We start from the raw sequence: 17,203 nt of genomic DNA, 5'->3' as shown, positions 1-17,203 counted from the left end.
TGAGTGATCGTCTTAATATTTGTTGAACTAATTGCCTGATGTCCTTTTCATTATTATTATTATTATTATTATTATTATTATTATTATTATTATTATTTTTCTGTTGTTGTTGTTGTTGTAGATAATATAGGAGGACCAGAGGGGAAGAGGGCTAGGACAGCTTACACTCGCTACCAAACTCTGGAGCTGGAGAAAGAATTTCATTTTAATAGATACCTGACTCGCCGAAGGAGGATTGAGATCGCCCATGCCCTGTGCCTATCCGAGAGACAAATTAAAATATGGTTCCAGAACAGAAGGATGAAATGGAAAAAGGATAATAAGCTGAAAAGTATGAGCATGGCGGCTGCAGGAGGGGCATTCCGCCCATAGATGTGCCCAAGTATTACAATATTGTCACCATAGACTTTCTAGGACTCTTGTGTGTGACTTCAGTGAAGAAACCTGTTTTGTCCCCCCCCCATATACTATCCAGTCCTTGATGACCCCCCTTCAGCCGGAGGAATATAGCTGCAGCTGCTTTATGTATATGTTTTGTTTTGGATGGCAATGTCTTGACAATTGTAAATGTTTTAACTTATTTGACTATGTAAAACGCTAAGTGTTACTTGAAGTAACAGAACAAAAAAAAAAAACAACCCTGTTTATTTCTAATGTTCTGTGTTGCATTCAATTTTGCAAAAAAAAAAAAAAGAAGCTGTAAATGTTTGTGAAGTGTAACTATGTTTGAATACTACAAAGCGTCTACCTACATTTCCAGATAATACTACCTATGTGAATAATATGTTGTAGAGGTGACTTGTGTTGTTAACGTGGTGAGTAGTGACACAAACTGTGATCCCCAGCAGTCTGTCCTAGCTGTGCCTTTTTGTATCTCATGATGACTCTGCACGACCTCTTGTAAAGTGGCTGCACTGGCAGCTAAGTGTATGTAATATTATGTGTTTGTTCAGAAAGTTAACGATATAGTCCAGCTTGGCTGTTTAAGCAATTGCTATATATTATTTTTTTTTGTAATTTTTTTCATGAAAAAATATGACTGGAAAAAAATAAACTTTCTACTGAAAATACAGATGTCTGTGTTCCAATCATTATTTGGGGTGGCAGCTGTTTGATTATATATATATATATATATATATATATATATATATATATATATATATATATATATATATATATATATATATATATATATATATATACATATATATATACTTGTGCTATGGGTGATGTTACTGGTGGAAAATTACAAATGCACAATAATGACTTAATTTAATTAAAATTGTAGCAATGTTGTGAGAAATGATACGTATAGAGTGTAATGGTATCATGTACATAGGCAAAACAAAATGTGACTACTTAAGCTGGGTTTTAATTTTCAGACAACAATAGGTTACTTTTTTCTATTTTGTTTACCTTTTTTTAGATGAATCTAATAACTGTTATCTTAAAGAAACAAGTCTCAGTCATTTACTATGTAAGATAGTGTGTGCATTCTGTTTCTAGATGGGTTCCAATAAGTTCCCCCAGATCTTTCAGGCTTGGACTTACCTTACCTGAGCTTGACTGTAACTCCTCTCAGCCTGAAATGGAAATGGAAAGAGCTCCCTTTGCTAAATGCTTACATTCTTGTCTTCCCTAAGTTATATAACAGTAAACTTTATAAGCCTCAGTTCCGGCTATGTGACATTTGGTTGCCAAATGAATAGGGTTTTGTCTATGAATTAGATCGTAAAATCCTCCATAGCACAGACAGATAGGCTCACTGGCTATAAAATGTCACGTGGGGCTATTAAAGTAAGTTTTATGGTTTTGGGGAGTAGACGTCCAACATTATATACCACATATCATATAATCTCACTCATGCTGGACATCACTTGGCTTCTAGTAGGACACACCAGGCTTGCAGGCATCACCTTGTCGTGGCAGCTCTCTGTAGCCCAGAGCTCCTCACCTTGGTATGATATCTACTAACTTGCAATTTAAGGTGAGTTCTACATGAACTTCTGCACATGTGACATTTAATATTCTGCATGTTTAGCTCTCATTGTGCTGTGGTATACTTGGTCTCTCTGACCCTTTCCTCCAGGCATGCCACACCATATTACCTCCATAGTGTAATGATAGCTAACTATAACAATATTCAAGTTGTTTATTTTATACTGACTAGTCATTCTCTGTACAGGTCTATTAAGTGTTTAGATGTTGGGTTTGCATTAAAAAAAAGTCAAGAACTTATTCCCAGAGCTGCCGTCTCCACTTCTGCGTAGCCTTTGAAGCCCAGTCACACCAGGCTGGTACTTACCTTCTAATAAACACTATTCAGCTCAACCAAGTCCTTATCTGTCCAAGAGCGAAAGTGGCCAATATCAAAGGAAGCCCAGAAAGAAAGTGCAATTCCCCTGAAGATACAGGCGATGTTTCTGGGGAAGACTTTGGATAGGCCCCAGCTGTGTGTTCACTTCACACACTGTTAGTGTCCATAGTGTGTTCACACTGTCATTAGAGGACATCTGGGATCTGACATTACACTTTGAGATTCAGAGCTGGAACTTCACCTTTATTTAGAGATCCACAAAGGAGAAGTGTTTGGGATAATTGTGTGTGAGGTCCTGGGTGAGAACCAAACTTCTCCATCTCCAACTGCAGGTAACCCGTTCAGTTGTTAGTAGATCAGTAGAGATTTAGGAACTGATAGTTCGTGTTTTTTTTTGTTAGTGATCTCTGGGCGAAAGTTCAAACAAGTCATAAACTTTTATGGCACTGACACTAGGAACATTTGGTCAGTGTTTCCCTTCCGCTCTGTTATTATTGTTTTCTGGATTTCTTTAGCATCCAAATTAGCATAAAATATTACCCCAATATAACTGCCACAAAGGGGCTTCTCAGGGGCTCTGTTACTCCTAAAGACGAAATTGCAACAACTGTTGCTATATTTTTACTGGCGCCATAGCAAAATAATGTATGTGTGTGTGTGTGTGTGTGTGTGTGTGATATCTATCTAATATCTATATCTATCTAATCTATCTATCTATCTATCTATCTATCTATCTAATATCTATTTATCTTCTACTTACTCATCTATATGTATTTTCCTTTAGTATTTTTTTTGTCTATATCTGTCTCTTTCTGTCTACATTCTTTCTTTCTTTCCTTCTCTTGCTTTTTAATCTTAATAAATATTTACATGTTTCTAACTACAATTTAATGGTTCCTGTAGCTGTCTGTTCCAATCAACTGTTCTTGTATCATCTAATCATCCATCCACCTAATTATCTCTCTATCTATCTATCTATCTATCTATCTATCTATCTATCTATCTATCTTCTACTTACCCATCTATATGTATTTTCCTTTTGTCTCTTTTTTTTCTGTATCTGTCTCTTTCTGTCTACATTCTTTCTTTCTTTTCCTTCTCTTGCTTTTTAATCTTAATACATATTTACATGTTTCTAACTATAATTGATCTTGTAGCTGTCTGTTCCAATCAACTGTCCTTGTATCATCTAATCATCCATCCACCTAATCATCTATCTATCTATCTATCTATCTATCTATCTATCTATCTATCTATCCATCCATCCTTCCTTCCCTCCTTCCTTCCTTCTCTAATATATCTATTTTATATAATTTATTAATATAGCTGTATACATTCCTACTTATATAGTATATATGATCTGTTTACTTGTATTCATCTATATTTCCCACTTTATTTATTTCAGGAAATAGATAGATGTATAGATAGATTGATATGAAGGCAAGATAGACCAATATGAAATATTCATTATATCCACATTGAGTATACATCTCACTAGCTAATCCTAATTTAGTAGCACAAGATAATGTTAAAATGTTTGAGCATGTGCATGTGTCTACATGTGTGTATATATGTGTGTGTATATGTATACGTGTGCTGTGTATAATATGTGTGTGTCGCTCATACATCTTGTAAAGGCTCAGATTTTGAAAAATAAATATTAACTACACTTTTCTATTGGTGTCCACTGTTCATGACAGCTCATCTCACAATTGTCATTAAACTATCCAAATATTTTTTATTATTAATAATTAAGTAATTAACTTATTGATTAGTTTGCCATATACTTTTTTTTCTTAAGGATGGATAATTTGTATACAGGTTGTACAATGTTTGACAATATAATTTGTAAAAAAATAAATACTTTCTATATAGTTGGTCAAACTGATAGAAAGCTCTCATATATGTACATTGTTCATTGTTGTTTGTTCATATGAAATATAAGGGTTGATACACTTTGAATGGGTTAAACAATAAAAAAAAATTAAGAAATGCAAAAGCATAATTGTTCTATCATCAATATTTCTAGTTATCTATCTATCTATCTATCTATCTATCTATCTATCTATCTATCTATCTATCTATCTATCTATCTATCTATCAGACTTTTCTATAATTTTGCTGAAAAGTTGAATTAGTGATAGAATTGCAGCTGCCATTCACACTGTTGCATTAAACATAGCAAGGTTTAAGTAATTATAATTTTATTTTACTTTTTTCAAATTATTTTGTTCCAAATATACCTTTTTTTATCATTTATTTATTTGAAAATAATATTTACTCAACGTTGCTGTTCAAACAATTGCAATTCTGTGGAGCAGCCCTTGCTTAAGGTGAAGACTGTCAGAGCTTAACAAATCACAGCTCCCTCAGTTCACTGCCAGGTTAAGTAAATGCAGAGAAAGATAAATCTGCAAAGCTTAGTATCACCAGCAGAGCTCGCTTCAGACCAAGTTCACCGACAACACTATGCTAGGCAAGCTTTTTTCCTTTCTCCTTCCTACTTTTTTTCTTATAAGAAACTCTTTCAGAGAACATAAAGCAATCAGCAATGAAACCCTAATTTGCAAGTTGGATCAGCAGACTCTTGTAGAATTGTAATAATAGGTTTCATGGGCAGCTCTATTATCATTGTCCTTTAATGGTTTTGCATATGTTTAGTACACTTTAATTATATACATATCACACCAGCATAAAATATTAAGCTATATTAGTAATACAGCAGCACGAGCTTTTGTGTATTCCTAGATAAATATAAGTGTATGTGTGTGCTGGGGTTGTATGTGATCCTATGAGCCTGTGCATGCATAGTGTACTAGGAGGTCAAAAAGTTGGAGGTCAAAAGTTGAGTCTTTGCGCTGCTCCAAGCCATCATCTATCCAGACAAAGTTGGATGTCAATGTTATATAGTGGACATTCTGCCCATCAGCACAAAAGATAAAGAGTGTTTTGCGTTCCCCCAGCATCATAGACTGGACTCCTGTTGAACCCTAGCGCTTAAATGACCCTAATTACCAATGCAAGGATAGAAAAATGATTCCTTTCAGCGGTAGGAGCTGTATTTCATCTGAAGCCATCCACACTATGGTCTGAAAGAAGTTGTTCCATATGGAGTAGGTAGGAAAAAAAACTCACAGCAGAAAGTTGCAATAGTCAATGTTTTATTTCAGGAAGGAAAGTTACATTCAAGCAATATTACAAATACAAAAATAATACCATTAACAAAGCACACTACTTCAAAATATGCTGTATTAAACAAGAAAAATGCGACCATACATATTGCCAGCATACTATTATATCCTACGCATAATTTTTTATTTAATTTCTGACAGTATACAAACTGCTTATATATATATATATATATATATATATATATATATATATATATATATATATATATATATATATACATATGTTAAAAGCCACTTTAAATCCAACTTTATTGCATCGGAGTGCTTCAGCCTTTTTGTTGCTGTGTGTGTATATATATATATATATATATATATATATATAGCAATAATGGAGGCGTCACTCCAATGCAGTACGGTTGGATATAAAGTGGATTATTAATGTCCCTGTAATGGCAACGTTTTGGTCCGCATGAGGACCTTTTTTAGGCCGATATATATATATATATATATATATATATATATATATATATATATATATATATATATATATATATATATATATATATATATATATATAATCTGCAGATTAATCTGCAGATTTAGTCCCCTATGTGTACGTGGATAGACAATTAGTCAGATATGTATCACATATTTCCTAGAGAATAATAATAATAATAATAATAATAATAATAATGATAACTTCACTCTATTAATAGTAATTTCACATTTATTTCATTAAAGAAGTATGAGGGCAGAAACTTTTTTTTTTTTTAGATATTTACTTATTGCACATTATAATATTTTACACATTTGTAATTTACATATGGAGGTTTAGTAAAATTCCTACAACTGAGATAACAAATCTCTCATATTTAATGGAAAAAAAAATATATATATTTTTAAATTAAGTTATAATGCATTTGACGGAAAAAAAATTTCTTGCTAGCAGTATTGGAAGATTTTTTTTTGTTTCCAGGCACTTTTTGCATAGTTGATGTGAGGTTGTTACCAACTTCCTGACCAATCATTAATCACGAATTAAATGTTTCCAGATTTCCTAAATTAGGACAGGATTTTCCTTTTTGGTAATGATTGCTCTATATAATAGTTAATTTCTCTTACGCGTCATTCAGAGTGAAGAATAAGTACAAGTTTAGTCTATATAGTAAAATAATATTATAAGAAAGCAAAAAGCATTGCCAAGCTCTGATAGTGAGGCCCCTGCCCACAGCCTCCTCCAGTGAGGTCACTAGGCTTCCTCAGAACCCCGACCAACAAGAGTGATGCATTTCATAACCCCTGTAATGTGTACTTTTCCATAATTTATTCTTAATTTTCTGTCACAAGAAGTGACCTGCTAGAAACTCCCTGCTGTCTAAAAGACACTTGCTGGACCTTTTAGAAAAGCTAAGTCCAAGGCCGAGGTGAACCTCAGGTCAGCGAGTCTAACAAATATGAAAATGTCGCCTGGTGAACTGCAAGGCTCCTTATTTAACAAAGACTGTCAATGGGAAGATTAATACCAAACCAAATGCGCCCAGTGTCACTTCTCGGTCACTTTGAAACCAACACCCAGGCGCTTGTACAAAAAAAGGGCAAATTTATATCGAAAGAAACAACCAAACACTGAAAAGAAAAACAACTTAGAAAAAAAAATGTTACACTACTACATACACACACCACACACAGACACACTACACACACCACACACACACATTACACACACACACACACACACACACACTACACACACACACACTCACTACACACACATATATATATATACACACACACACACAGTTATAAGTATTTATTTGCAAATATACATTTATATATGTGTGGAAATAATAAGTATGTTTCTATTCTTTTTTTTATTATAAGTTTTATATTTATAACAATAACTGCATAGAGCGCAGCTTTATGTTAAAAGTATGTGTTCTTACTGATTAAATTAATATTGCTATTATAGTGGAGATTGTTACTCATTTTTGAAGATTATTAACTGTTACATTTGTATACGAAGAACAGTAATATTTTCCTTCCAAACAAATGTGCGCACACCACTGTTTTGAGCAGAGCTGATTTGCTTCTTTGTGGCAGAGTTTAGTTAACCATAAATCTTGCAGGAAAATGTTTAAATGTCTTCTAGTGAGATAACGCCTGGTGGTCTTGGCTCAATTCTTAATGATAACAAAACCTTAAAGACAACTAAACAGGCCTTTTGAAATTTACATAGTCACTTTCAGGCATTTTGCACCCACATTAAAAGCACATTTGCCTATATTGTACTTCCAGTAAGTGCCAACCACAGGGAGATTCCACAGGGCAAAGACAATCTGGCAGTGCGCTCACAGGCTAATCTTCAGATTTTGCAGAACTATATGTGAACAATCTGTATGGTATACTTCATATTACAATAAATACTAGATTATAGCTATATTTGTATCAATCTGATTTAAGTCTAAACTGAATGCGACATAATTCATTGTAAGCCTGTTGGTAAAAAAAATCGTGATATTTGTAACACTTACAAAACAGTTACACTCAGTAAACTAAGCTTCACTACACATACCTAGAAGATATAGATAGATAGATAGATAGATAGATAGATAGATAGATAGATAGATAGATAGATAGATAGATAGATAGATAGATAGATAGACATGAGATAGATAATAGATAGATAGATAGATAGATAGATAGATAGATAGATAGATCAGATAGATAGACATGAGACAGATAATAGATAGATAGATAGATAGATAGATAGATAGATAGATAGATAGAAAACTAGATAGATACATAGATAGATAGATCAGATAGATAAACATGAGATAGATAATAGATAGAAAACTAGATAGATATATAGATAGATAGATAGATAGATAGATAGATAGATAGATAGATAGATAGATAGAAGACTAGATAGATAGACACGAGATAGATAGCTAGATAGATACATAGATAGATCAGATAGATAAACATGAGATAGATAATAGATAGATAGAAAACTAGATAGATAGATAGATAGATAGATAGAAGACTAGATAGATAGACACGAGATAGATAGATAGATAGATAGATAGATAGATAGATAGATAGATAGATAGATAGATAGCCATCGGGGAAGTACCAATGTGTAATCACTATTTTTTTTCCTAATACTTGACGCTGTAATCTCCTCCCTTTTAGTTCACAGAGCTGAATCTCACATACATGTTTCTTTTCTGTGTGTTGTAGGTCAGGGAATCAGGAAAAATAACATTTTGTAGAAATCCTCACCCCATCCCTCTACAGAATGCAAATGACTGAAAGTTCGCCATCTGCTCTCTTTCTGCTTCACATAGCAAGGTAAATGCCTCCTGTTTTTATTTAATGCACTAATAATAGCTATGCGGTATATATATATATATATATTCAACCAATTATGATAATAGTTTGTAGTTTGCACAAAATAATAGCATATAGTAACATGATAGCTTCTGTGCCTCTTTCTTCTTTTGCTGTCTCTCTTTCTTTTTCTCTTTCTTTCTTTCTCCGATCTATGGCAGGCCAGGCAGCACTGACTTGGAAATTGTGGTTGCACAGCTACATTTCACTCATTTTTTTTTTCTAGCTGTTATAAACAATTCGATGATACTGTCAGCCCTATTAATAATGCATTATCTATAATGCCCAGAGAGAGCATGCACTAGTGTCCAGGACGTGATCACACAGGACAGCCCTGTACACTGCCTTCTATCAGCTCTCCCTCTCTCCTCTGGCAACATGTGGACTGGAAGTGTCATATTCGACTTCTTCAAATAAAAATAAAATAAAATACAGACTGGATTTCTCTAGTAAAATAGGCACATTCGAGTTCTGTTTTTACCTGATGCCAGAATTATTTGCACAGCCAATATGCTTAGACCAAATGTAAAGTCAGCTGCTGCCTCCTGATCACCATGTGAGTTGTCAGGGAAGTATATACAGCTCTGCAATGTCTCACACTCTGCCATGGCTGTTATCTGTGCCACAGGGAGTTTACCCCTGAACATCAGGTTATTTACTGCACCAAGTAATGTCATGTGTGAATACATGAAGGCCAGTAATTACTGTATAGTTGGAAAACAAAAGCAGTATTTGCATGTGACTAAACTGGTATATACTGGTAAAACAAAGTGGGTATCATTAGTATATTTACAAAATATACCCCCATATAGTGATCTTTATATATCTATACATCCTAACTACACAGCAATGGCTTTACATTGTTGATGTCTGGATACAGTTTGAGCTTTAATCACTTGCACATATACAGAGCTTCATGTATTAGTTGGTTGATGGCTGGATATATGCTGCATCCTATAGCCACTATGGTAACTATACATATCCTACAGACCATCCAGTGCCACAATTATATATATATATATATATATATATATATATATATATATATATATATATATATGTTCTAGGATTTACAGCACAGACCCCAGGTTCTGAGTAAGACACATACTAGGATCACTGCATTCATAGGATTCTATACAGTGCTATAATGTACTGCAGCTTGCTATTCTGCAGTGGAGTCATTGCTCACCTAAGTGCATTATTTTAGTGAGATAACATACAGATTAGTGATTATAGGTGACATACAGACATATTAGCAGGGCTGACCCACAGAGTCAATACTAACATTAGTGCTTCTACCATAGCACGACATCAGGGGTTCCATACAGAAGGTTCCATAGAGCAGCACAGGACAGCTTCCTCCAGGGCAGGCTGCACACAGTCACAGGCGACCATTACTAATGTGAGGACCCTGTTGGTCCCATTATAGGCGGTGGTGTGATATGATTGGGATTAGTATTGATCCCTGCTGTTGTCCTCTGAGTCTGTGGCAGGGATTTTAGTCTGATGATGTTCCAGCTGCAGTGGAGTCTATAAGGGGTGACTTGCAGTGCATTTATCATTCTGGTGTTTCCTTATCCGGGGTGCAGAGCGGAGCTCTGATTGGCTGGCCCAGTCACATGGGTGTGTAACTTTGCACACTTGACAGGGAGTAGGAGGGTTTTGTGCAGAACAGAAAAACGACAACGCGAGAAAAATTAGTATTTTTTTGTTGCACTTGCACAAATTAATGGCCATGAGTTCGTTTTTGATAAACTCCAACTACATCGAGCCGAAATTCCCACCCTGCGAAGAATATGCCCAAAGCAACTACTTGCACAACCAGTCTCCAGAATACTACGAGCGGCCGAGGGAGCCCGGGTACGAGGCTGCTCCTGAGGGTCTCTACCAAGCTGCGGGCGGCTATGCTGAAGCCCCCTATGGATACGGCCACCTCTCGGCCAGCCAGGAGCCTGGGGTCGCCCAGGAGGGCATCAAAGGGCACAGCCAGCCTCAGCAGCTCCTGCAGAGCCACGTCCTCAGGCAGCAGCCTCCACCAGCAGCACCACAGCTCTGCGAGCCCACGGGAGGCTCCACTGACAGCGTCCATCCTGAGAAGAGTGCTGCTGGGCTCAAATGCAGCAAAGAACCCGTCGTCTATCCCTGGATGAAGAAAATACATTGCAACACAAGTAAGTGACATCCCCAGCAAGGTGTGGTGGGTCAGTGGGGTGCATTCTTGGCCAGGGCTTGGGGGACACCATCCTTTGTAGTCCTTAATGGAGTATTTATTGGAGCCCATCTGTATGGCAGGTAATGACTGATGCCATAAATGCCTGGGCCATACGCCTTTAAGGCTCTCCTTTAACTCTAGCCCCATCCCAATAGATTCCATTGTTTGGTGTATTGTCAGTAGCCTGGGATTTGTTCTGTTCCTCCTTTATATGAACAATGGTGCGAAGTCATTATTTAATGATCATGTCCCATTGCTTTTCTCTTCCTTCTGCTCAGTTAACCCACACTATACTGGCGGGGAACCCAAAAGGTCCCGGACTGCGTACACCAGACAGCAAGTACTGGAGCTGGAGAAGGAGTTCCACTTTAACCGCTACCTCACCAGACGCCGGAGGATAGAGATCGCCCACACTCTGTGCTTGTCTGAACGTCAGGTCAAGATCTGGTTCCAGAACAGAAGGATGAAGTGGAAGAAAGACCACAAACTGCCCAACACTAAGATGCGCTCTGCAAACCCACCAGCCACAAGCCAGCAGTCCAAAGCACAGGGCCACCAGCACACAGATGGGGCCACCACCCCCTTATTATAAGGCTTTAATGGCATTGATCCAATTGCTGGTAATCACTTGGACCAAATGACTATGGAAGGAAAAAAAAAAGAAACAATTTCAATTATATTGTTGGATACAAAGTCCTTGCTCCTACCTGGACAATTGTTCATATAAACAAGGAAATGGATGGAGACTTTTCTTGTTCTATTTATGTACTTGATTGTATACGTATAAAAAAAGCTAAGGGTGCATATGTGTACATGAATATTTACATATAGTTCAGTGTCTACATAGGTAGAAAAACTATTTTGTATACAAGACACATACGTCACAGATGCATTTATGGGATATTATGTGATAAAAGTATGGACTTATATATGACACATATACGTATAGCTGTGGGTATTTAAGAAAACAAAAACTAAAACAGTTGTAATGATTTATTTAATGGTTTATTGAGGAAGAAATGAGTTGGTTTTGTAAATACTAGATAGGCAAGAGCATTTCTGTAGACACAAGATACCTTCTGCCTGCTTAGCCCTCCCTACCTTTGACATCAGTGTGTGCTTGACACTTTCCCTGTGTTAGGATTTCTGTAGAAGGCCTTTGATAGTCTGAAAGGCGAGAATACGTTGTAGATACAGTGGTGGTACATGTCGTGGACTTTGTGCTGTATTATTGTGGTGCTAAACGCCAAGAATATTCTGTCAAAATTAAAGATTTCAAAAACAGACGTTTCTAAACTTGTTTAGTATTGAACCTAGCAATGCTACATGCTAGAACATATGGGGTCTCAGAAGTTACACCATCAGCAACCAAAAAGTGACCAGCTGGTGTTATAGGGGTAAAGAGTTTAATGTTATATCTGCAGAGGAAATGTATTGCAGGAGACTGTAATGTGTTTAGTACATATATATGTGTATGGGGCTATATGTGTGTATGTATATATGTATATTTCCTACGTGTGTGTTAAATGTATGCACAGTATTAAAAATAATTACTAGCTATAAAGATGCCTGACACTGCAATATTTATGAACCATATGGAAAGCTGACATTAAATATTTAATAATATCGCTAGTACCCTAAGTAGTTTCTATTAACTCACATGGTGAACCCTCAATTATTTTGTTTGCTAAAAATCTGATATTATTATTATTAGTAGTAGTGGTGGTGGTGGAAGTAGCAGTAGCAGTCCATTCTTGCTTTTAATATAACATATGTAACAATATAATATAATTTTAACTTATGGCTTATTTGTACCTTACCAGACTTTCCTAAGGACTACATTTGGAAAAAAAAAATCACAGAAGCCATGGCATTTCTAAAGAAAGTGACGCCACCTCTGTTGGATATACCTTTAATGAACCAAAACATATTCCTTATGAGCCTTGAGGCCGGGTAGATCCGCAGACACTTCCAGCACTTCAAGGTACCTATGCATTAGGACGCTTTATTTACCAATATATCTTTTGCACTTTTTATGACTTGCAATGGGAAGAGTCCTATTACTCTATGTGTGTGTATGTATATATATATATATATATATATATATATATATATATAATTTTCCTTATCTTCTATCCCTTTACCCTTCCATTTATTGTTTGTTCTTTGTCCTGTCACATAGTCTACCCTTTGCTAAGGCAACCAGAGTTCATCCAGAGGACACGGTTTCTGTCTATTGAGTTTTTTTTTTTTTTTTGAAGATGCAAGCTGACCCTCAAACCCTTGACCTTTAGGGTAGAATTCCATGTAAAACGAACCATCTTTTCATGTAAACCTGGCAAATTGTGCGTTTGCAAAAGGAAAAGAGTAAGGTTTAATGTTCATATCAAATATTTGAAGCAAGGGTTGGCCTCAAGAAGTATGTCAGATAGGTTCCTTGAAGCAATAGGGCTATCTCCCAGATCACTGGTTTGCCTCTGGTGCATCCAGATGCTAATTGTCCTGAATTCCTAAGATTTGACATCTTGCTTTTGAAATAGTTTCTTAGACCAGAGTCTAAATGAACGATGTATTAGTTGTATTGTGTTTAGAAATAGGATAGCACACAGAGAAAAGGACTGCACATAGCTGTAGGCGAGAGGTAGAATGCCCTGCCATTCCGAGAGAGGTAGAATGCCCTGCCATTCTGAGAGAGGTAGAATGCCCTGCCATTCTGAGAGAGGTAGAATGCCCTGCCATTCCGAGAGAGGTAGAATGCCCTGCCATTCTGAGAGAGGTAGAATGCCCTGCCATTCCGAGAGAGGTAGAATGCCCTGCCATTCTGAGAGAGGTAGAATGCCCTGCCATTCTGAGAGAGGTAGAATGCCCTGCCATTCCGAGAGAGGTAGAATGCCCTGCCATTCTGAGAGAGGTAGAATGCCCTGCCATTCTGAGAGAGGTAGAATGCCCTGCCATTCTGAGAGAGGTAGAATGCCCTGCCATTCTGAGAGAGGTAGAATGCCCTGCCATTCTGATTGGCTTTTTTTAACTGAGTGGTTCGCACTGGGCACGGGCTTACTGTGCATTCTATCAATGTGGTAACATATGAGTGATACAACAGAACATGGCTCCCTACTGCTGCTGAACTATCCAGAAAGTTGAGATATCTATTTGTGTATGTAATATTTGCCATGTGCTAAATAATGTAATTAATGCATAAGGATAAAATATCAGGGACCCCCCTACTCCTGTGCTTTCACATTTGTCTGTCTATTTATACAGATCTATCTACCTATCATCTATCGATCTATCTATTATCTATAATCTATCTATCATCTATCTACCTATCTATCTATTATCTGTCTATCTATTTACCTACCTATCTATCTATTATCTATCTATCTATCTATCTATCTATCTATCTATCTATCATCTATCTATCTTTTATCTATCTATCTATCTATCTATCTATCTATCTATCTATCTATCTATTATCTATCATCTATCTATCTACCTATCTATCTATATCTATCTATTATCTATATATCTATTATCTATCTATCTATCTATCTATCTATCTATCTATCTATCTATCTATCTATCTATCTATCTATCTATCTATCTATTATCTCTATCTATCTATTATCTAGCTATCTATTATCTCTATCTATCTATCTACCTATCTACTATATATCTATCTATTATCTATCTAACTATCTATCATCTATTATCTATCTATCTGTTATCTATCATCTATCTATCATCTATTATCTATCTATTTCTATGCATCTCTAACTATCTAATATCTATTATCTATCTGTCTATCTATCTATCTATCTATCTGTCTGTCTGTCTGTCTGTCTGTCTGTCTATCTATCTATCTATCTATCTATCTATCTATCTATCTATACTAATCTATGTTTTTTCACTCCCTTCTGCAACTATTTACTATTTAGACTCTTTTCTTCACCCCATAGCTGAATTATTTTTCTATCCCTATCCCTTCCTGTTGTCAATGTCTCCTTCACTTGTTCTCTCATACTGATGTGAACTATATTTTCATTTTGGGTCAAGGTTTTATGAATTTCTCAACTCTTTTTATTTTCTTCTTCTTTTTCTCTCTCGTCTCATAGTTTCTTTCCACTCATTTTCAGTATTTTACAGTCAAATACACAATATGCCTTCTTGTCATTCTAACCTTTTTCTATTTCTCCCTCATTCCTTCTTTCAGTTTCTCCTATTTCATGGCAGCAACCCATATAGGCAAATCATAATCTGCCCCGCCCTGCCTATCCACATAGATCTTTTCATAACTGGATCACTTGAACACAAGTATATAAATATTGCCAGCAAAGTGCCCCACACATACAGTTCATAACACATGAAAACCATTGCTCTCACATTACACTTCACATGTAGCTTCTCCATACTGGGGATATTTGATATATATTCCCAGCAATCAACAGCAAGGATTTAAATGGCCAAATAATCAGTCAACTTCAAGGGAAAGTATACATACTCAAATGAGCTGAGGCTGCTTCTATACCTTCTATGAGCTACAGTGCTGATGTGTAATAACATGGACTCTTTGATAACTCATCGGTGAGGTTTGCATTGCTCTTTGTTTTATGTTGAGATAAGATCTTAATTTAAAGCTGTCTAATTCTGTCAATAGGACCCATCTTTTGGTGCTAATACACAGTTAATGTGATGACATTTTGGAAGTTGTTATCTTTAGTCTATGTCTTGGATAGGGCAGGGTTTAAATGCAATCACTAATTCACAAGAAATGTTATTGGGATAGGATGTTGCAATGGAATATAAAGACAAAATCTGTGGTTTATCATGTATTCTGAAACCACAGGTCCCAGCATAACTCACCAAACTCTAGTTGGCTGGGATGAAACTATAGAATTTCTGTAAGTATAAGGACACTTTCTTGCTGTATGTGTTTTCTGAATTCCACATTGCTAGATACGATGCTTGTGCATTTTGTAGCATTGAAGTGTGGATTTGAGTGGATTATGCAAGGTGATGATTGTGTATGGGCAGCACTAGCTCCTTAATATTCTACCTACTCGGTAAAGCTTTACTGATAGCAGTATGCCAGTTTGTTCATGACCATTTTTTTTTTGTCATGAGCATTGATGTCTTGGTTTGTGTTCAGTCTGTTTGCCTGGCATGGAAAGAACCGATTATATTTTTGCGCACTTTTTGCACTTTTCTGGCCTACATAGACGAACATGGTCCTAAAGAAAAGCGCTGCATTGCGTTCTTTCTTGACGCATGAAGACATCTGGCGTCACAACTGCTGATAACCGTTTCCCTCCACTTTTTTGACTTGTGTAAACAAAGAACTGTTATTTCATGTATCTGATATGTCTGCCCTTTAAGCATTTAGTATAGAATATTGTAAGATCGCCTCAACTTGGGTCACAGTCACACAAGGCTGGGTGTGCTGTTTACTAGGGTTTTACAGTAGAAGAACTCCACACTAGCACTGGAGCAGCAAATGACACCATCCATCTTCACGTCTCATTGATCTGAACGTTTTATGTATTAAATTAAGGCATTAAAATTGCAAAAAAAAAGTCATAGGGAGAAATAATGAAAGTGTCATTGCAATTAAATGGGTTTTGTTAATAAAGCTTTGAATCTTCATAACTGCACACCTCCAGCTAATTCGGAACTGTCAATATTAACTCATTCCATTCTCCATGTGCATCCTTGCACTGGAGACTGTTGATTTGTCCCTCTGTTTCCCAAGTCACCCACAGCAATGTTGTGCGTTAATGTAAAAAATGCAGGTGTGTGTGAGTCTGTGTGCGCATGTGTGTGAGAGTGTATGTGGGTGCTTGCTAATGCGTGTAAATCTATGTTAATGTGTGTATGCTAATGTGTGTGAACGTATGTAAGAGTGTGTGGGTTATTCTATGTATGCATCTTGAGAGCGTGTGTGTGCTAATGTGTGTGAGTGAGTGTGTGAGTGCTAATGTGTGTGCGTGCTAATGTGTGTGTGGGGGTTATTCTATGTATGCATATTTAGAGCGTGTGTGAGCTAATGTTTGTGTGAGTGAGTGTGTGTGTTAATGTGTGTGAGTGAGTGTGTGTATGCTAATGTGTGTGAGTGTGTGTGTGTGCTAATGTGTGTGATTGAGTGTGTGGGGGCTAATG

General features: G+C 36.3%; 3 protein-coding genes across 4 annotated transcripts in view; all 3 read left to right on the top strand.

Moving 5' to 3' along the window:
- Nucleotides 1-1,072, top strand: part of HOXA5 (homeobox A5) — a 2,303-nt gene extending 1,231 nt beyond the window's left edge. The window contains exon 2 of the mRNA XM_077268809.1: nucleotides 122-1,072. Coding sequence (XP_077124924.1) covers nucleotides 122-372 — 251 coding nt within the window. The 3' untranslated portion in view covers nucleotides 373-1,072. The remainder of the gene's footprint in view (nucleotides 1-121) is intronic.
- Nucleotides 1-17,203, top strand: part of HOXA3 (homeobox A3) — a 42,673-nt gene that overhangs the window by 9,420 nt on the left and 16,050 nt on the right. Inside the window, exons 1-3 of one of the 2 annotated variants that reach the window (XM_077268807.1) lie at nucleotides 1,903-1,987; nucleotides 8,689-8,799; nucleotides 12,874-13,034. The gene's annotated coding sequence lies outside the window, so the exon portion shown is untranslated. Of the gene's footprint in view, nucleotides 1-1,902; nucleotides 1,988-8,688; nucleotides 8,800-12,873; nucleotides 13,035-17,203 lie in introns of those variants that run through there. The other variant, XM_077268806.1, reaches the window with a different exon arrangement.
- On the top strand, nucleotides 10,389-12,864 carry HOXA4 (homeobox A4). Its single transcript, XM_077268810.1, has 2 exons — nucleotides 10,389-11,009; nucleotides 11,329-12,864. Exons 1-2 carry the CDS (start codon nucleotides 10,568-10,570, stop codon nucleotides 11,640-11,642), a joined length of 756 nt encoding a protein of 251 aa, XP_077124925.1. The 5' UTR covers nucleotides 10,389-10,567; the 3' UTR covers nucleotides 11,643-12,864.

This window comes from Ranitomeya variabilis, chromosome 6 (genome assembly GCF_051348905.1).
Source record: "Ranitomeya variabilis isolate aRanVar5 chromosome 6, aRanVar5.hap1, whole genome shotgun sequence".
In the NCBI taxonomy this organism is placed as follows: Eukaryota; Metazoa; Chordata; class Amphibia; order Anura; family Dendrobatidae; genus Ranitomeya; species Ranitomeya variabilis.
Note: the sequence above shows the minus strand (reverse complement) of the source record. Positions and strands in the feature narration are given on the sequence as shown.